Source organism: Sipha flava, unplaced genomic scaffold (assembly GCF_003268045.1).
Source record: "Sipha flava isolate LNK unplaced genomic scaffold, YSA_version1 194_pilon_pilon, whole genome shotgun sequence".
Classification (NCBI taxonomy): Eukaryota; Metazoa; Arthropoda; class Insecta; order Hemiptera; family Aphididae; genus Sipha; species Sipha flava.
In genome coordinates, this window is record NW_020272758.1 from 1644352 (window position 1) to 1667679 (window position 23328).

Sequence of the window (23328 nt, forward strand, 5' to 3'; positions counted from 1 at the left end):
CAGATTTTAACCGTCGTTTCATTCTATAATGAAAACATCTAAATGCGATTGCAAGAGAAAAAATTATTATTATAATATATCATATTTTTTTATCATTTTTATCACATAATAATTTTAAATCATATTATAATAAGCAACGAAAACATTTTTAAAATTAGATTATTTTTTTTCTGAACCACTCATTTTCCAAAACGTGTAAATTTATTCTCTTCTTCTAGAACACAACAATACCAAATATTTGACATAACTCTAATACAATCGAATTGACGCTCGCGCAGCCACCCGACATGTTTTACCATTTCATTGGTTATTTTAAGAATAATTTATAATTACTTCATAACAATTATTAGCCATACGAAGATTTAAATGTGTTACTTGTCAATTGTATTTTGGGTGATAATCGTTTGAACTGAATAAATATATATTTGAATGGTAATATGTAACCATTTACCAAGTATGGTATACGTTTTATTACCAAATCATCTGTTGACGAGAGATCACTGAGAACAACACACAAAAGTCTACGATTCGAAACTCGTTCATTCACGAAGGGAAAAATTATTCCATATAATCCAACCGATACTTCTCGTGATAAAAAGCCAAATAAATTATGACTCTGTTCGTAGAAGATGAAAAGTATCCGATAATTTGCTAACAAATCCTGCTCTTAATTATTTCTGTATTAATGCAGATGCGAATGCTGACTTCGAAGCAAGAGCTAACTCGTGTTATAAAAATCAAATTTAATATATTAACAACATATAATTGTTATATTAACATATAATATATTACATTTACATGGGCATAAAAAAAAGTATTTTTTTTAATTCATTATTAGAACTGAAGTATACTTTTACGGTCGTCTTAAATATTGTGAAAGACATATTGTACCTCGACATTTTATGGATTTTCTGATGTAGTTATCTGTATATTATAACCAACGTTTCTCAAAGTGTGGGTCGCGACCAACTGGTAGGTCGTCAGTCAATTTTTGGTGGGTCGCGAACATACTTTGAATTATATAGGTTCCAAGAAATGTATATTAAATTAATCAGTTAACTTAACGAACTAAATTTATATATACAAGAAACACAAAGAGCCGATATATTTGCAGTTCATAACAAAATTAAAGGTTTTATGAAAAAACTTATTTTATAGTAAAACAACATTGAAAAGCAAAATTATGATTGCTTTGAAACATTTCAAACTTTCATCACTAAAAATGATATAAAAGTAGCTGATGAAAAAATTAACCATATCAGTTTGCATTTAATTTCCTTGAATGTAATTTTAATTTTTACTTTTTTGAAGAAATGAACAAAATACCTTGGTTGTGAATTCGTTTCAGGAAGTTGTATCCACTAAGATATCGACAAAAGCCGATGAAGAACTCATTGATTTATCAGAAGATTCATCTTTAAAACTTTAATTTAGCCTCAATAATGTAATTCAGTTTTGGTTGTCATTTCAACAATCATTTCCAATTCTTTCAGCTGAAGCTAAAAAATACTACTCCCATTCTCATCTTCAAACATGTATGAAGTTGAATTTTTGGCAGTGGTGAGTATCAAAAAAAAAAAACATCGAAACAAGCTAAACTTATCAAACTTCTTACAGTTGAAAATAACTAAAATTTACGTCGATGTCAATGCTGTTATTAATCATGACAGAAAACCAGCACAAATTTCGCACACACCTCATTATTAAAAATACATTTGTAAAAATATAATAATTATAAACCTATAAAACACTGAATACCTAATTAAAATGTATACATATTTATAAAATACAAATTTTGTTTTTTATTTCTTTTTGAAAAGTGAAATCATGTGGGCCACGAAAGATTTTTCGGGGGAAATTTGAGTCACGGTACTAAAAAGATTGAGAACTACTAGTCTATACTAAAGGTCATCAAGTGACTTCTATTAGAATGCAGAATATTAAAATAATAAATAAACGAGATATAGAGAAAAAAAAATTGTATTTAATTGTTTCAATAACCATAATAAAAATTATTTAAAAAATTTAATTTAGTTCGATACACATGTTATAGACATATTATCAACACAGTTAAATGCTTTCCGCGGTCAACCAGTTTACGACTGCTGGTCTATAATATAGACTAATGTTCCTCAACTCGGAGAGGCATCATCCAATTTTCGGGGAGACGTGCACATTTTTATAAAGCAAAGAAACATAAAAACGTTATTTTGATATTTAGTTGAGATAATATTAAGCTGTAACACTTGATAAAAATAAATTTTAATTTTAATACTTAAAAAAGTTATTGTATTACAATTTTTTTTAATAATTTTAAATTATAATACTATTTATAATAATAATATAATATATATAGATATATATATTAAACATAATTCGATCTTATTATAGTAAGGAGAAGGGATGTATAGCATAACATAATATAACGGTATGAAAGGGAAATGTACCTCAAAAGGTTGAAACCCCTTGCTATACAGTATGCCCTATAAGTCTCATATCACCCTTAATATCTCCACGGGAAATCAATATATTTAAACATGTTTTTTTTTACAATACTTAGTATGGAAATTCTAATTGAATGGTATAAAATTCAATTTTATTTTTCAAAAAAATTCAAAAATGCAAAAAAAAAATTTTTATGTATTTTAGAATTTTCAATTTTTAAGATAGCCATTTTCTTGAGCATATTTTTTAAAACAGATAAAATAAAAATATTAAAATTTTAAATAAAAATCAACCAAATTAGAGTAAAGTATGTTTTTGAATAATTATAACAAAACAACTTATTGTTTCAAATTTCAATAATTCAGTGCTTTAGCCACCTAAGTCAACCGAATTAACACTATTGGATTTATTTTTATAAGGTTATTTGAAAAATCGTGTGTATCAGTCGTGTTCATTGCCTGATCTCCGTGACAAAATTGAACAAAATGTTCAAAATATTTTACCCGAGAAATTGGAAAATATTAAATATGCTTGGATCCAAAAACTTCAGCTCTGTGTTACAAATAATGGAGGTCACTTCGAACATTTTTAAAAAAAATGTAATGCATTATTTTTGTTTTTGTGTAATACATTTTTTTTTCTATTATCAATCAATTTTAAAAACATAATATGAATTTTAATTTTAAAATTTCCTAAAAGCTCCACTAATAATTAGATATATACAGATTGCCATACAAAATTAGCGTTCCAATCGAGGTTGATTAAATGAAGAAATTCGTGTTTTGCTAGGCAACAACTATTATTATAATTATTCAAAATATAACTTGCTCTAATTTGGTCAAATTTTATTAAATTTTAATATTTTTTTTTTTAACTATTTTAAAAAATATGCTCAAGAAAATGGCTATCTTAAAAATTGAAAATTCTTAAATGCATAAACAATTTTTTTTTGAATTTTTGAATATTTTAAAAAAAATTGAATTTTATGCCATTCAATCAGAATTTCCATACTAATTATTGTAAAAAAAAAACAGCGATTAAATATATTGATTTCCCGTGGAGATATTAAGGGTAATACGAGACTTATAGGACTTACTGTAGATGATACAAATTTTATACTATAAAATCATGTATTTTAGTTTCTAAAGTATAATATTTTACCGACGAATCTGCTCTTAAAATTCTATTGTATAATCGATTTTAATTACATATATATGGAATTCATTATAACACAAAACGGTAATTTTTTTTAACTAAACTATAACGTATGTTAAAATTTTTTTCTTGTACTCTTCTATCACACATAAAATTATTATAGTTCTATTTTGTACATCTAGTACGTAATCAATAATATTTTACCAGTAAAATTTACGCTTTAAAATTTTCCATATCATAAAGTTATTCTTAAAACTTTTTCTCCCTGATAATTCTTCTAGAAAATTTTCGTTTTGGTTTTCATTCCGTCAATTCATCAAAAAAAGGAACTGAGAAAAATTAAGAACTAAATGAAATGAAAACTAAATAAATATGCATCATAAATAATTTTCAAAAGTTAATTGATGTTTTCTGTTTTATATTTACATAAAAAGTGATAAAATATTACATCGAAAATATCTCTTGATTTTATTAATTCTAAACCAGCACGTGTACTGAAAACTTCAATAAGTATCTGCACTCGAAACGGTACGAACCCTTAATATCGTCATCCTTCGTCGGTATATTGTATTATGGATATTATTATCAATCGGTGTAATTGCCGTACACGGTTGTGTTGTGGCCGTGAATACCCCGATTAATTAAATTCTAACCGCGGCTATAATGTTATGGCCGGTATAATATGTATTATAATCAGTAAAAAAAACAAAGACGTTTAAACCGTAACAATTTAAAAATTGCATAGTCATGAAAAATATAACGGTTTAACGTTAGACTTGTCTCATTAAAGGGGACGTAAGTCCTATTTCGAATTACATTTATTTAATTTAGTGCTTTAATCAAGGGAAAAAAAATAAATAAACGAGGAAATTATATTATGCATTTAGCAGCATTTTACGGAACGACAGTTTAAGTGTGAAGTGGATGATAAATTTATGCTTGGAAAAAATACGGTCATAGCGAAATATTTTTAAACTTATCCTCAAACTTCATTATTTTTACTCTGAGGTGCTTGCGAATCATAATAATAACTACATAATATTAAAATATTGACTAAAATATATTTCAGAAATTGGATTAAAACTCATAAAACTGAACCGTATTTTATTTCGTTTTTTTTTTTTTTTTTTTTAATGTAGATAAGACGATACTGCTACTCAGCTATTATGTAATTGTACTCTTATCCCCGCGATCGTGGATAATGTAAAAATTACAAAAAATCATTATTATATTTTTTCATTGATTTAATTTCAAAAGATTCTGTTTACAGAACACCACGACATATTTATTTATATTACGGTTAAAACAGATTATGTGACATAGTGCTACGAGGAAAAAACGATTTTAATTATTCCATCACTGCTCTCGTACCGCGCCGACCAATGAACAATCCTAGTTTTAAAAATACAGTTTTTTCAATTCTTTATTTTAATGCTGTTAACGTTCTAAGTCAACGGATCATGCTCCTGTGGTTTGAAGTACGTAAAACGCATATAATGTTATATTCATGTTTTTGAGAAAATGAAAGTGAACATTTTTTAATTTTGTATCAAATACAAATGTTAGGTGATTGAAAATGTTCGTTTCAAAAACCGAAAAAATATCGTAACGTATATACTAAATAAATATAATTTCGATATTGATGTCTCGTAATAATGCGTGTCAGTTGATTTGACATATATAAAACGTGATATCATTACAGATTCGAATAATATGCTTAAACAATAATTTTTGATTAATTACCAAAGAGATTTAATATTTCAATCGATGATTAAACTATTTCGCAAGTAGTGCTTTTATTTTGCATTAAATTTTTACTTCTTTTCAAAGCAAAAAACGCGTCATTGCTCATACACGGAAACGAAAATGATAATAACGTTGTGATTAGAAAATCAAGAGTATGATGAAATTGTTCTTGGACCCAGTGCACCGACCTACCCAAAGTTTAATCGGTTAAGCCTGGTATAGGACGTTTACATCGGCCGGTTGGTCGAAGTTTGAAATTGTTTTTATATTGCCCATTTGATATCTGCATGTCACAGAGGATACGAAAAATGTGCTACAACAACAAAAATAATTAATAAAAATAATATTATTTATACATTATTCGAGTCGTATGTAGTCGATTGAATTATTTGATGTACCAAAGCTACTGCACGTTTGGAAATCGTCGACGTTGACACGCTAAAACAATTTAATGTATAAAAAGAAAACCTCTCGAAAGTTTTACATTAACACATTTATGTCTAGAATGAACATATTGCGTGTACTATCCTAATACGAAAAATATTAAATAGACTATCCAGAGTTATAGTTACGCCAAACGTTTAGTTCTTTTGCTATTGTTTTTTTTTACCCATTGGCTGGTTTTATTCAGGTTTTACCAACGAGATTATAATATATAATTTATTTTCGCGGGATTTCCAAATCTTAAAATCGAATCAGACTGAAATCGTATAGACTCTAGATTAACACAAGATTAACGGCTGGTCGTTGGACTTCAACCATAACATATGTATAGTATACATTTTATTAATACCATGACAGATCTAGTTTGATGCAAGAACAGCGGGAAGGCACATTCCTCAGCGATGAAAAGAAATTGAAATTAATCTTGGGTTGAATACTTATTAATCACATTTATTTTTATTTTAAATTTTTTAATTGATACAGTTACTCACCAATCAAAGTTACTAAATATGTAGAAAATCGGAAATGATCTATAGCGTTGGACATTTTGAAATTATCGTTTGCATTGACTAGTAAGTTCGGGTATCACGAAGCTCGCCGAACTCCGAGACGTAGGAAGGAAGCCTTTGTATATTTTCATAAACTATCGTCGCAAGAAATAAATACATTTCTCTTCATTACTCGCTTAAGTACATATTACGTGACGTGAGGTTGAATCGGTTATGTATTTTAATATTTATTTGGTATTTTAATTACAAAGCTTATTTATTTTTTACAGATCAATAGCTTTGACGAATAAGATTTTTACCCACAGCAAATATTTACCCTAATTTCTGAAATCTGCGTGTATCGATATGAATACTCCACGTCAACATTTTCACAATGATTAACATATTTTACTAATAATATTTTTGTCAATTCTGCAATGTATTTTCTTATATTTATACACTGTGTACAATTATTTTGTTCTACATAATGATTCCCATATGATGAAATATTTTCACCTTATCCACGATATCCCCATTAACTGTGTTTCCCTGTTGGCCAATCTTTGCGATACTCTTAAACAAGTTCTTGTAAATATTTTTCGTACACATTTCTAATGTCATATAATGAACAATATACAATGGCATAAATTATTATAACATATACATACTACTACAGATAAGAAAGTAGCATTATTTCCAAGTGATTTTCGATATTTATTATTTATTTATGTTCGAGAAAACGGCATGGAAAATCGATAATTTATGAGTATGGAGTACCAACAATATTCTACATTTAGTCTCAAAAATGGACACATTATGCTTTGAATATGGATAAAATACAATCTAAAATTTGAATTACATAGAGTTAAAACTGAAAAAATATATGTCAATACAAATTATTTCTTTTCTCGCCGAGAATCAGAATCCGGGATTAAAATTTTAATTTATTTTAAAACGTATACAACATAAATTTTAATTATGTATTATATATATTTATAAATATAAATTCAAGTCATAAAATTATAACAGTTTAATAATAAAGTATGTTTATTATTTTTTTACCAAAAATTTACAGAAACTGATAAATCAAACCCTATATTTCTACTTCGCTTTTATAACAATTAATGTATTTATTAATTTTGTATGAGTATTGGCTTACGTTACTTTATAGACCATTATTAAATACATTTTAAAAAGCTTTTAACTAAAATATTCGAAATTCGATTAAAAAAATATTTAAAATATTTAAAAACGAATAGATTGAATCGTTAAATATAGACTGAAAATAATGGAATATTTTTAAATGTAAATTAAATATCCTCGCTTTACTCAGAATCTAAAACGAATGGATTTTTTCAATTAACGATGTATTGTATTTTTCTTTTCGTTTGTTTTATTGCAACTGCCTCATCCCTATGTTACGCCACGTTGCGAGTTTGACAGACAATGCTAACGCATAAGTTGTATTTATGTGGAAAATTGAAAATTAATAATATACATAATCGTATTCCCATGTATCCGGACCACATCTGAAGTCAGGATACACGCACGCGCGCACGCTCGGTAAATACCAATTGGACCCGACGAAATATGCGCGCAATGGCATTTTAAAATAGTGCGATAGTGATCGATGAATATATGTGAGATTTGAAGGGTAGAAAAATAAACGGGGAGATAAAAACTTGCACCGGCGAAAATTGCTGCGTCCGTGTTATGACCGTCCGTCCTTCGAAAGTTTAAAACTGCTGTAAAAATGTGTGACCGTAACGTCTTGAATTCAAACGACCCGATTTGTCCCGTCGAAATATTTTATTTTATTTTCCTTCCACCCGCCCGCTATATCCTTTTATTCACTTTCGTTTTACACGAGTACAGTTATCCCGCCCCGTTACGTTGGCCGGAATTCAATTTGTAGTCTATTTTCAACGGGACGTCGCTCGATCTGCTCTCTCGTCATAAACGCAATATTATACGTGCCCGCGACAATACATACACAGTAAGATTCTATGAAATAATTTTTGTTATAATTGACTCGATCTTCGCAATCGCATACGATTTTTTTTCCCAAGTTCATCCAAATAATATTCTTCCGCGCTTATTGTAAAGTTCACTTTCAACATTAAAACCATTTATAACCATTTCGTCAAAACTATCGAGAACTATGTGCGCTTACTACGGAATGTGACTACCCATATTTGAATATCGAATATCAAATTACTACCAAAACTATGATATGATATTCGCATTGCAAAAAAAAAAAAATCCAATAAAATCTACATGTTGTGTACAGCCAGATAATCGTACCTATTATTTAACATTGGCTGATAAAAGTCGATTGAGTTTTTGTCTACAGTAAGTTTCAAATATTAAAACAGCAAAAAGTGAACGTACAGGTTTGTGAAAAAAGTTAATGTTGATTGATGTTAAATTATAATGACCGTTTCGAAGGGTGAAAAGTCCGTTTCTATTTCATGAACTGAACAGTTTCACCAAGTGGCCGCTTTGTACATACAATACATCGAAAATACGAGTATTCTGTACGAGACACAGGGTAGCCTTTGATTTTCGATGTGACCCCTGTCGCGTGAACAATAAACATAACACACAAGCATCTCGAGTTTTCGCTCGGAAGGTCGCTTCCAGAAATGTGTGATGATTTTATGACAACGAGGAATGCGGTTGACCCGCGCCGACGGACGTTTTCAGAATCGGAAGCGCGTTCTTCACTTTTTGCAGTCTTTATCTCTCTCTCTTTCTCTCCCTCAAAATATATACTCTAGATAAAATTATAAACAAACAAGTACATCCCGTTAGTTGCACCCAACTGCCATGTTATTATAGTCTAAAATTCGTACCCATACGATGATCATAAAGTGTCAACGTCATTTATCCTCTATATAGTATTACTAACTGACCCGACAAACGTTGTTTTGTCATATAAATTTCTAGAGAATATTTTGCTGGAAAAAAATAACTAATTAAATATAAGTGTGTAAGGATGTAGCAGTTAAGTGGAAGAGGTATAGAGTGCTGTAAATGGTGACGAAATATAATAATGAAAAAACATCAAACATTTATTTTTTTTAATAATTTATTAAATTGATCTTTTAAAATTATATACATCGCTAATTATGACAATATTAGAAAAAAACAATATAAATCCCTTATTTCAACAGAATGTATAATATTTTTTGCTACCTATCTTTCGCCAACACAAACAAACTGGATGGTTTGAGAGCAAACTACGTATAATTGTCCATGTGAAAAACATGATGTGCTCAAATCTAAGCCACAGACAGATATAATTTGGCCTTGAGACTTATTGATAGTCATTACAAATATCAATCTAATTAGAAATTGAAGGCGTTTATATTGTATTGGTACATCTGTGGGTATATTAGGCATTCGCGGTAATAATATATTTTCAACTCTGAATTTGCCGTTTAAAATGATGGCTACGATAATATTTTTCATTCACTTTTTAATGACTAATCGCGTGCCATTGCACAACCATGGTGAGTTCAAATTACGAAGCAAAATAATCGAAGATCCAACCTTCAATTGTAAATTATGCGATGACATGTCTGGTGAATACAATGAGTTTAAAAACTGTTGGATAATTTACAGCTTCAGTAGCATCGCAGACTGTATTAATAGATTTGTATGACACCAAATCTCCTGTTAACAAATGTTGTATCTTGAGATTCAAATCGTTGACGTCCACATTTTTTGCTGCTAAAATTGTTCTTTCTGCTAGCCACTCATGATTTGTGTATTGTCTGTATAAATTAGGAAATATCTGGTCAATGAGAGCATCTTGCGAATCAATGATTGTGCAGAAATCGGTCGGTAATTGTATGTATTCCGTTTTATCTGTTATAACTTTCCCATTTTCGATATCCAAAATTTGTTGAGAATCTTCCACACGCAGCTTTTTTTGATTGAATCGCAAGTATCATAATCATTCGCTCTCTATCTTTACAAACATTTCGACCATGAATTGTTGACAAAACTCACGACATCGTAAAATAACGTTGTCCTGATCGCATCTAATCATCATCCGATATGCATAATAATCCTTCGAACTATCATTCTTGTTTGTTTTGCCACTTGTTGTGGGATCTTGTTATTTAATATTTATTCAATACCCGTCATTTAATACTAATAATAAAATTAATAGTTTTAAATATTTTTTAACAGTATCATTTAATAATACATTTTCAATTGCGCATTTATCGACTGAATCAAAAATTATAAAATTAAACTACGATGTATTAAACAATAATACTTAGGAGTTTAAAAATTAGATAAAAACCTATTCACAGACCTACCAAATTTATATACAAAATTTCATAAGAATCGGTCAAGCCGTTTGGGAGGAATATGGTCACACATTCTGTGACACGAGATTTTTATATATTTAGATAGTGATTGCTAGGACTGTGAATTTAATGCACTAAAAAACCTTAAAAAATACATTTAAAATTTCAAAAAAATGCAATAAAATATGCACTTAAAATGCAAAAAAAGGAATATAAAATGCCAAAAATTATAGTATAAAATTCATATTTATTATTTATATTTATATTTATATTAATATTATACATTAGTACAAAAAAGTGTTTATTTAATAAAAAAAAAAAATAATAATAAAAATGTTGATTGAATTTGAATTTACATTTGCAGATATTTATTTACCTTATTCATCTTTAGTCTTTACTGTTGCATTGGACAACAAGTGCTCGTTTGATATATTCAAATAAAATGACTGTCGATTGTCTGTCAACAAATTTTTAAATGCCAAAAAACTCCTTTTATCATCTACAGACGTAATAGAAGCGTATCGCATAAAAGCCATATCATTAAAGATGAGGTCATCTGGGAGAGACGTTCTGGACAGTTCAGTTCCCTCGATAATTTTCGATATATTGTAAATTCTATTAAATCCCGTATTTTTTCCAATACATTTTTTAATTTTAACTGAACGATCTTTCCTCTTTCATTTTTTATTTCTTGAATTTTGTTTTGAAATTCTGTTACAATTTGAATAGAATCTGCGAGGGTATGACCAGACAATTCTAAACGAATGATAATTTCAGGTAGTGTTCCAAAGTTAGATTTAATGTACGCTAAATTGCACTCTATATTTCGATCGGCCATTAAATCTTATACTTTTCCAATGGATATAGTTTTCCCGGTTGAACTGCATGACTTCTTGTTTTATTAAAAACGTAATTTTTAGAATAATACATGACTGCATTCAACCAAGTTTCCCCCCTAGTCAATATTGGTTGAGGCGGTAATGGTATATTAGGAGCTATAGTTTTAAAAATTTGTAATCGATACGGTGTTTTTAAAAATATTTTTTTTGCATTCGAAATTAATTCGTCTACTTTTGGAAAAATGTTTCGTATTTCTTTTGCTACCCTATGTAGAACATGGGCAAGACATGTCACGTGTTCCATTTTAGAATAAATTAATTTTAAAGCTTTTCCTGCCTTCACCATTTATGGTGCCGCGTCTGATAAAAATAGTAGAACATTCTCCCGTTGAATACCACCCGGCCATAATAGCGAAAGTGATCGTTCAAAACTTCTAACTATTGTACCACTATTAGCTTTTTCTAACACTGTTGAATCTAATAAAAAAACTTTACCGGAATGGCCCAATTGTAATATACCGTTTATTGTATTTGCAATATATCTACCCATTGTATCTGTTGTCTCGTCAATTGAAATCGAATTTTTTTTATTTGATGCATACGTTCTGATTTCACATAAGGTGACTTTGTAAAATTCGTGTACAAATGTTTTTCTTAATGTTGATTGATCAGGTATCGATTTATTAGTATATTTTTCTAAAAATTTACGAAAAGTTGGTTGCGATAACTTATTTAGTGGTATATTCGCACTTAAAAAAGCTTTACAAAGGTCACTATTAAAACTTGAGTTTGATGATGAAGTTGTGATCAAAGTTTGAAGACATGAAGTTTCTTTACGTTTTTTTTTTGGGCACCTACAATATGCTTCTTACTTGCTACGTGTTGTTGTATCGTAAATTTTTTTTCCGCCGAAACTCTAATTTCACAAACTTTGCAGTATAATATTGTACCAGCCGTACTAAAAATATCAGCGCCAAATTCATTGACGTACTTTCGTAATGTTGACGAGAAAAGCGGTTTTGATTTCGGCATTTTACTGTTGACACACTTCACTGTACACTCGCGAACGCCGAACAGGTACTAAACGATAAATACTGAAATATCTACTAATAACTTAATCTGGAAATTCGTGACTGATATACGATATGCCACAATAACTTATCTAGTTGTCTAGCAATCGCCTTATTTTATCGAATCGTTATTTCTACCTGTATATAGCTTGTGATTTGTGTAAAATATTATTTAATAAAATATAAATTTGACAAAATATACAGCCTGTGTAAAAAAAATAAAAAATGTTTTCAAACAAGTCAATTCATGGCATTTGATTAAAAATACTAGAAAATGAACTAAAAAAGCAAAATATGACCTAAAAATGCAAAAAAAATGACCTAAAAAATTAAAAACGTCAAAAAATGCGAAAATATGCAAAATAATAGTTTCATAGATGGATTCATAGTTACATAATTCAAACTATGTACTTACAAAGCTATGTTTTATAATCACTAAAAAAAAATGCACTTTTCTATAAATTCACAGCCCTAGTGATTACTAACGTTCGATTCTTAGACCGGAACATTGTAACCGTAGCAGCTTCTCTTAATTATTTCGTTTTACTCGTATAAGAGTTCTCACATTTTGGCATTTCAAATCGGAGAGATATCGATAAACTTGAACCTGTAACGATAACCCGTGAATTGTGCCTAATCAAAAACAAATAATGTATTTTGAACGATACAATTCGTTCGATTTAACACTGCTCGATCCAATCAAATTTTAAAATTATAACAACGTAGATACTATAGTTGTACCAGAAATCTCTTGATGTAAGTCTTTCATTCCTTATAATGTGTATAACATAGTGGAGTGTAGCATCAATATTTTTAATAATCCATTTATATTAAAGTTGAAATAAGACAAGTAGACCGAAGTCCGAAAGAGTTTTTTTATTTTATTATATTTGATAATCCGTTGTGACACGAAGATACCTCATAATGTTTTGTGATTTTATCAACACGAAAGATACATATAAAGCCATCGCTATCGGGTAATCTGAGAATGCTTCTAGTTATAACAGTGCTAAATATTTGTACATCTCTACTCCAAATCTTATAACTACTCCTAGTGCCGTCCTAGTTGTCAATAATGCTCTAGGGTAACAACATTTTACGCCCCACTCCCTCAATTTGTGTGTTATAAAATTTACTTCACATAATAAGCGTATAATTTGCCTCATTCCTTAAATATGTTTAATATTTAATAACTAAAGAAACTACTTATTTATTATTATTATTATTATTATTATTATTGTCTTATTTATTTTGTTTTGATGATGTTATTTCAAAATTAATATTTTAATATCTTGGCTCATTGTAAAAAAAATTACTTTTTTCCACAAAACTATAAATAAAAGTTATAAAACATATTTGTATTCTTATATTACATATATGAGTTACAATTATGAGTTATACATTATGTATTAACATATACATCCAAGGTAAATATTATAATTAAATTTTGTATTAATAAAACAACATAATAATAAAAAATAATTATGTTTTTATAATTTTACAACACAAATATATTATTCCAACATTTAAGCATTATATATAAAATTCTTAGATTTTCCTTGATTTTAGTTTTACAAACTTTTCGACCAAATTACGTTCTGCGTTTCTGAATAGGTATCGTATGTATAAAATTACCAAGATAAGTAAGGTTTGTTTACTGAATTATCCGAATTCACTCAAACTCCATTTATTATCAGAAATATATAAAATTGATAGTGAATTGATTATAACGTGATATACATATATTTATTATATATTTGGGCAATATTGCAATAATATTGATTTATAATGAATATTATTAAAGGGACAGAATTTATAGCGTTTGTTAATTGTTATAGGATACAGATAAAATAAGTGTGATAAAGGTGAGATATAAGTGAGATATAAATTTGTTTTATGCACCAGGGACTCCAAAAATGAAATTTTATTTTGATATTTTTTCCATAATCAAAGTAGGCATTTTAGAATTTTAGTGTGATTTTCAAAGTTTTGGTGCTATTATTAGCCTACACACATACAAATATAATGCTTTATTTAGAATTTACTATAAATATTATTTATATTGACTAAAATATAGTATTCATTTATGTATAATAAGTAAAACGTAAATCATTTTACTGGGAAAAATAACAAATCATCAAATAAATAAATAGTATGTATGTAGAAATAAATAAATGAACGCATAACCTGGAGTATTATAATATGCGTATTATACTACCGGTTTCAAATTAAAAATTTATCATTTGATAATCCAATACATCAAATAAATTGCAACACTGTGAATTACCTGATGATGCATTTTTAATTCGAAACTGGTCGTACAATACACATATCATAGGTATTAATCCAGGGCTATGCATTTATTTATTTTCACATATACTCGTATACTATTTATTTACATATCCATTTACGAGTAATAACCATTCCCTAATTTTTGTTTTATTTTATTATTATTTATTATTATTGGACCCATAATACACGTTTCAAAACGATACTGTAAGTTATATATCGTACAAAAAAATATAATAAAATGGTATATTAATTTCTAAAAAATATGAATTCACCGTGTTTTATATTCAGAGTGATATTTTTAAAGTGTTTCGTGGATTCTGGATTTATAGAATTCGTGTGTTTAACAAAAATTTATCTCTACATAATTCAAAATAATTTAGTACTATGTACCCAACTGCAGTATAACTTTTATTATAACTTATAATACTTTTACCTACTTTTAAGTTATTCTATTTACTTTTGAAGACATATTTTTGACAATGTGTTCTGAAAGAAAAAGATTTTCAAAGTACTTAAATGTATTCAAATGTTTTCAATAATATATATTATTATATATTATAATAGATTCCCAAGTATTATGCATAATATATTATATTATTTTAAAATTGTTTAAAATATAAAAGGTAATTTTTTTTACTATAATAATAATTATAATCAAAGTATAGTATTCAATTAAATTTATATAAATTCGTTTCCATTCCAGGTGGTACATTTTATCGAAGGCAATAATAATTGTCTACATTTATAAAAGAGTAAAAAATATTCAATGATTTTTTTCGATAATAAGTACTAAAACTTAGTTGATTCAGTTCTTACCAGTACATTTTTGTATTCGGTAAAGGTAAATAAAAACAATTTTGGTCTTCGATAAATCCAATAAAATTAACTCATCGAACTAGAAATTGACCGGTCAACATAGGATTTGACCGTAACAAATACAATATATTATATTTATATTATTTACTACCGTATAAAAATTAATTATTTTTCTTCGACTTCGTCTATTTGCTGGTTTATCCTTAAATTTGTTTTCTTGTAGCTTATTACAAAATAACCAATTTAATATCCTTTGACGGTAATGAAAATATAAATAAATTTAAATCAAAATCCCTATTATTATCCGTTTGAATTTCATTTATCATTCAACTCTTAGAAAATTACGCCAAAAATTGTTTACGTACTGCGTCATTCTCTTTTTATAATTTAATTTCTAATCAAACTAATAAATAAATATATACATTAGTATATATTAACTAATAAATAATATGCGATAAACTTTTTTCGAATCTTGATGTTCATAAAAAATCAGCGAGGAAAGGTGCAATTTATTTTGTTGATACCGCGGAAGACTCCACATCCTTCTACCACTACTCATATTTTACGAGAAACAAAAAAATAAAGAGTTTACGAAAAATACAATTGTTTCAACAGTCAAATTCGACATTATTTATTTACACCAAAATAGCTGAAATTTGCTATAGGCTTGCTAAATTACGAAGTACAAATGTGACAAGTAATCGGTAGACAATGGATGACTATGTTTGCTGTTTAGCGTACAAATTAAACTCACCACGATCGAAACAAAACATTTTACCAATTGTTTTAAAGTTTAATATAGCTGAAATATTTTAAATTAAAATAAGTAACGTTATACTAAACACAGTCAATAATATTCATCGACGACGCACATTGAATAATAAAATAATTCCAAAAATTATTAATTTGTGATTGTGTTCTTTACAACTATAAAACATAGTGTTCCCAAACAGTACTAAAAAATGTGAAATCAGTCGAAAATGGTTCAACATTTTATTGTACTTAAGAGCATTAAATAGGCACCACCTTCTAAATCTTATCGAGAACTTTCTTTGTTTTCTAATAATAAGTCAATTAATTATCCGCCTAGTCATGAAGTATCAATAATCTCTTGTCGGGTTTTATATTCTGTATAACATTTTACATTATTCCTCCGAGGATACGTCATGGTACAGATGAATTTTGTTACCAAACCAATATTCTATACACGAACTGAAATATTACAGTAACGTGCAACGTAGTACGTGTAACTAACTTCTCAGACTCGTTGTCTTGGTTTCTTACAGCGTTTTTTTCATTTTTATTTACTAGTATTTAATATATATATATATATATATTTGCGCATTACATAAACCTTTAGGGTATGTTATTATAATAAATAAAAATCAAAGAATTAGAAAAACCAAGGTCTTAGGTGAATTTATGATTTAACTATTAAACTATTTGACTGTTATAAAAATTCACACAGGGCATGAATGACTTACGTTAGCTCGGCCTACTTATAATTTTGGCAAACAAATTGGCCCAATATTTAGCATGTTATTAGCATAAATTTGCACGGCGAGGAGGAGTGAAGGTTTTCATCGGCATCGCGAATAATACAAGCCTGGTAACGAAACACGTCTGATGTGACGCGGACGGTCCGTTTTTCCGCGGAAGACGTTTTTGAAACGGGCCGACGAACGACGTTATAAAAAAGGGTTTTTTTTCTTCCATCGTATTCTCATGCGTTTTGTACAATTATAAATAACAATGATAAAATAATGTTACTTCTTCTTATGCAAGAACGAGAGAAAGATGATTTATTAATTTGTTTTAGCAATATCTAACTGAATATTATCTTTACGTTTGGCAACTTTATATTTGTTGTGAGACAGATCAAATAACTCATCATTTTTTTCGAACAAACTCTATCAATTGCTCTTCTTCCATAAAATTAAATTTAGCTATAGGTACTGATAAATGAACGGTTGCGCGCAGCAGTCGCAATACACCGCTCTCGAACCGGCAGTGTCATCGTTCTCGTCGATAAACTTAAGTTGGAAACCAGTCAACAGGAATTACATATTAACGACCAGCCGCGCATTCGAGCACGTTCGTTCAGACATTCTTTACGGTCCGGAAGTCTCGAAAAGCCTCGCGTCAGGCTTTCACCGGGGCATTTATTGTTAGTAATATCTCTGTAATAATAGCCAATAACAATAATGGTACCGTTGCGCGGCCCGGACGAGGAGCCGTCCGAGAGAAACGTCGTCTCGCGCGCCCGCGTGTTTATTATCATCGCGCTCTAATGGTTAAAGACAGAGACGAAAAAAAAAAATAAATAAAATCGTATTATCACGTAGAGCAATGTTTGCTGTTTTACGCATTATTATTATTATTATTGTTTCTCTCCGGCCCGACGAAGCATTTTTTTCCGCTCCTCACCTGCTCGTCGACACTCGGGTAATACGTCGGTATAATTACATTATCTCGCGCTTTCTCCGTCTCTCTCTCCCGACGTCATCTTATTTCCCATTCCACTATTCTCATCTCCTAGTCATACCGTTTGTCATGTTATTATCACTATACATTACTCGGTTGGAAGCCTAACGATGATTTACGACACGGACTCGCCACCGCAGTACCGCCCGACCACCGCCAGTACATTGTTGTATTCTTTGCGTTCAAAGGTTACACATAGAGCCGTCGACGATAACGATTATTATTGTTACAGCGCTCCAGGTTGCGCGGTCGTTATACGGTTATTACGGTTATTACCATTTTTGTCGTTGTTATAAAACTGTATTGTGTAGACCGAAGACAGTTGTCGCCGAACCGTGCATAGTGACGACCAACTTCTGTATTATACACGGGCCCGTCGTCGATTTATAATAATAAATTAAAGGGATCGACTTCCAAAACGTTTTTTACGGGAAGGCATATCATTATTTTTAGAAACAAACGATTTTTGATGTACGCATAAAAAAATAACATTAAAAAACAAACTTCCATCCGATTTATCTCTGCATAATCCCATGTTAAGGATCCTTGACCCGATCAAATCCGTATTATTTTTCTATGCAACCGTGATGAGCGATAACCGAAGGTCAAACGTTTCGCCGCCCTTATCGGTGCTTCGCCGTCAAATGATTACTCATCGCGTTCGATTTAAGGTATTAATTTCGTCCGCACCGTCGTTAACCGACGCACTGCTGCGATTTTGGATACGATTTTCGAATCCTCATCACCGTAAATCGCAGTACGTTGATTCGTTTTCGTATTCCACTTTGTTATTATTACAATTATCATCGTGATCGCTGTATTATTCGTTTCTACACGTACGTTTGCCGGTTTTCGTAGGAACCGTGTTCGCGTTTTTCGACGTGTGCATGTTCACTGAAATCACACGGTACCGTCAGTACACGCGAAACGATCCGAGCCTCACGGATGTGTTGATGTCATCGAAGCTTTTCACGCATTTAACCAGCCGTGTCCTAGTACGTGTCGATTTCGCGATGATTGTGCGGTCTCCGAAACGCGCGCACGCAAGCAGCAGGAAAACGTCCACGGACAGCGCGAGATAATATATCAAAATCTAATACTATATAATATAAATATACATATGCATTAATAATTATTGATTCCGCCGCACTGCGTACAACGCGTTATAACGTAGTATCACAACGACTTAAGCACACCGATAAATCATGGTCGGACAGTCTCTTACCTACGGAGCCCATTCCCGCCAGCGTCTCGGAACGTTTTCAATTCGAACAATCTTCGGTCTGTTTCATTAGCTTTCCGTTAATATTCTTCATCCTTTATAAATCCTAACACCACTCCCCAACGAACGTTGGCCGCGAATGAAACCGTAAGATCTTATGAACGTCATACAAAAACGTGTTAGGTCAAAGATTCGTTTTTGCGTTCGAAAATCCTTTTCCCGAGTTATGTCGGCACAGTTTACGAACGCGTAGTTCTCGTCGTTGATTCCCACGACGTGTCCGTAGACTTCTTAAAGCTCTTGGAGCTCCGCATGGATTTCTCGGTAATTCAGAACGGAATGTTTTGTTTAACGCGATAACAACGTCCTTTGTCGATCACCTACCATTGCGTTCGTTACGTGAGATCTGATCGATTCCGGCGCAAACCATTTGTCCTCGACACATTTTTTTTTAACAAAACAATCGGTGGTCTGTGGACGCTGATCGTAGTTGTGGCCGTTGCTGTTTTCTAATACGTCACGCGTTTTGACCGAAACGTATTGTATAACCAATAGAATACGTGCACTGGATTCGATTCAAACGCTGAAATCGGTCCGCCGGAGTCGGGTTCAATGTCGTCGCAGAGGATCGGTCGTATTATCCTCGGACTTTTCAAACGGTCAAAAGCACCCACTTCTCTCCTACCAGCCCCGGGGGATATCGGTATCGGTCTCGGCCGTAGGTTCTACGAACGGTCGATCAACGTCCCCGCGTTGGCCCGTAATACCGCGTTACGCGTGTCTTAATGACCATTGTACACATTCGACTGCTGCGGTCCGGATATTTCAGGACGGGCTCTTAATCCGCGTGTGCGATAAATTGCATAAAGTAAGTCCGTACGTTCTATAGGATTTGCGCCTGAATCGACCCGATCCTCGCCCAGACCCCGGCGCCCACGAATGCTTTGAAAAATCCTAATTTTTAAGACCACCTGACACTAATCCAACCGAACGGTGACGCAACGTCCGAACCGACCCCGATAAAAATTTACTATAAGGGTGATCTACATCCGTAGGAAACGATCGCAACAAACGATGCAAACGTTTAAGGCCAGTCATTTTTTCCCTTCCTCGCACACCGTATACGTAGCTTGTTTTCATTTCTTTTGTTTAGTTTTTATTGTTTTAAACACGAGTTTCCGCGTACGTTACTGTAATTTTCTCGGACAAACTCAGATGCTCGTGAATGTGATTTGGTTACAAATGATTTTTTTTCAAACGTTATCGCTATTATCGGTTTACACTTTTACTTCTCCGCACTGCGGATCACAAATTAAATTCCGAACTGACAGAGTACGTAATTTCCTATTTGTTAATCAGCACCGCTCATACACTTCGTTCCAAAAAATACATTGGATCTCTGTTTTATAAGTATATAATGCTTCGCTACAAAGCAATACCCGGAGGCATCGTGCACTAGATTTTTAATTAATATTTATTTTCAAAGTTCTTTAATGCGACGTATGTATTTACGTGTCACGTTACCAAAAGCTGTTCCGTGTTGTCTATTCAGAATCCACTTTTCTTCAAACTTGTAGTAAACTTCGTAATCCTTGGAATTCATGTAAGTACCATACCAATTTTGTTAGATTTTTTCCAAAAAAATTTTAATTACCTTTTATTTTTTTATTTTTTCATTAGTTGCTCTCGCAAAATTGCTACCGGTGTAGGAAAACACACATCTCATAAAATATAAACATAAAAGTTTAACCAGGTACGATGCGTACACACTATAAGTTTATGCATTCATCCTAAATAAACTTAGGTACCCAAGCTTCATAATGGCGCGTTATAAAATGTTATTATTATAATACATTTTTTTTAATAATATTCTTGAGTTCACATCAGCGTGCAAACCATCTCAAATAAGGGTACGTAATAAAAGCAGTAAACCATCGCACCATTGATGTCTCTAAATTATGAGATGATAGATTTTTTAAATATTTTCAGAACCAAGAAAATAGTAATCATCTTAAAAAAAAAAAAAAAAAATAAAAATACTGCTGAAACTGTATGGATTTATCTTCTTCGTGTTATATAAGTCGAGTAACAGGTGATGAATATAATCCATACTTGATATCAAAGAAATTGTAACATTTGTATTATCAGCAAAAAATAGCTCTTATATAATCGAAAACTAATATCAGATTTGTATAATAAATATTATATAAAACTTATTTATTTTTCTACGTTTTATTAGTTTGATGTTCTTCAGCGAATCGATCTTAAGAAACGTTGTTAGAATAACCCATCATATTCTTAATTTTCTCGTTTTCTCTTTTACATATCATTGAATAACTATTATTAACACAACAAAATAGACATTTTCAGAAAATTTCTAATTTATTTTATTTTTATCATATATTTTGTGAGTGTTTTGTTCTTAATTTTTATAAATTAATCTGATCGTTTCGTTCAATACAATATTAGTTTGTATACAATTATTCTACAAAGTTAATGAACCAATGTGTAAATTTTTTTTGAAGTTTCAGTTATTCGTATTTCAAAAGCACCTATCAAAAGAATAGTCCCATAAATTATGCGTATTACATCATAAATTTCTTTATTATATTTCCATCGCACATAGTTCATTTTTTTACTTTATGGTGATGTAATATATATTTTTCTTTTTAATCTTAATGGTCTATTCAAGATCAGCGTTTCCATCAAAATCTTTCTAACCTGTATTATCCAACACATTTGGGTAAACAATATTCTTTGATTGTCCATTTGGGGCATACACAAATAAACAATTTGGAATGCCAACTCTTGAACAGGCCACGTATAATTGTCCGTGAGAAAAACATGGCTCCACCAAATTCAAACCGCATACTTGGAGCCTTCGTCTTTGTGCCTTATTGATGGACATGGCGAATGATAGGCGCACGGGGAATTGCAATCGTTTGAATTCAAATTGCATGTCTATTGGATCAGAGAAATACGTGGAATGAGTACAACTTCCCCCTTCACTTTGCCAATCAATATTGTGGCTTCAATTAAATTTGGCATCAATTATTTTATAGCTAATCTTGTGCCGTTGCACAGTTTTGGTGCATTCAAATTCCGTAGTAAAAAAATTGATGAGCCGTCCTTCAAATTCAAGCAATGCGGCGGCATACCGGGCGATTTCAACGAATTCAAAAATTGAACTGGATAGTTGACTTCATCATCTTCATTCAACGCACTATCAACAGATTTGTATGATGTCACTGCACCAGACAATTTTTCTTGGATGAGAATTAATAGCATTGACATGCACATTTTTTGGTGCCAGAATTGCACGTTCTCTCAACCAATTGTGATTTCTGTGATTCTGGACAATATTCAGAAACACTCGTTCAGTCAATTCATCTTTTAATTGGAGAATTGTACAACAATTGTTTGGCAATCTAATTTCTAATTCAAACTTTGCTATTTCCGATTTCCAATAATTGCTTCGAAAACTAATCTGCAGATTGACCATTGTGCAACTGAACACGTATGTTTATGTTTAGCGTCAATTTTCGCACATATCCTAACTTAACCTAACCTAACTACTTATCGCACAGCGTACAAACATCACAGAAACCATCTAAATATCAATCTTAATATGCCTTGAAATTTTTATCAAAATCGGTTTGGTGGATCTTGAGTTATAAAATGTACTCAAAATTTACACTTATTTATATATATATAATTCGGATTACTTTTTAAATCTCTTCATCCTTTGGAAAATTTAAATTATAAAAATCTAAGTACTCTAAAATGTATTAAACTTAAAAGGAAAGAAACTTATTCGAGAAAAACCATATTATAACCTCGATTATAATGGTCATAATGTTACAATTAAAATTGTATTCTCAATTTCGTCACCCTCAATAGTTTAATTTTTTTTACAAATTAAGAGGACGCTAAAGCGAAACGTATACAATGGCTAAGAGAACACGCTGTTAAGTGTTTTTGCATTTCGCAAGCATAGAATGGCAT

General features: G+C 30.6%; 1 protein-coding gene across 1 annotated transcript; it reads right to left on the reverse strand.

Moving 5' to 3' along the window:
• Positions 1 to 22039: 22039 nt before the first annotated feature.
• Positions 22040 to 22623, reverse strand: LOC112681689. The gene is made up of 2 exons (XM_025551971.1): positions 22406 to 22623; positions 22040 to 22352 (listed from the first exon to the last, which is right to left on the reverse strand). Exons 1-2 carry the CDS (start codon positions 22621 to 22623, stop codon positions 22040 to 22042), a joined length of 531 nt encoding a protein of 176 aa, XP_025407756.1.
• Positions 22624 to 23328: the final 705 nt, after the last annotated feature.

Coding starts and splice junctions, on each gene's coding strand:
- LOC112681689 (XM_025551971.1), bottom strand. CDS start 22,623: ATGTGCATGTCAATGCTATTAATTCTCATCCAAGAAAAATTGTCTGGT. Junction 22,353..22,405: donor AATTTGAATGCACCAAAACT/GTGCAACGGCAC, acceptor ATTTAATTGAAG/CCACAATATTGATTGGCAAA.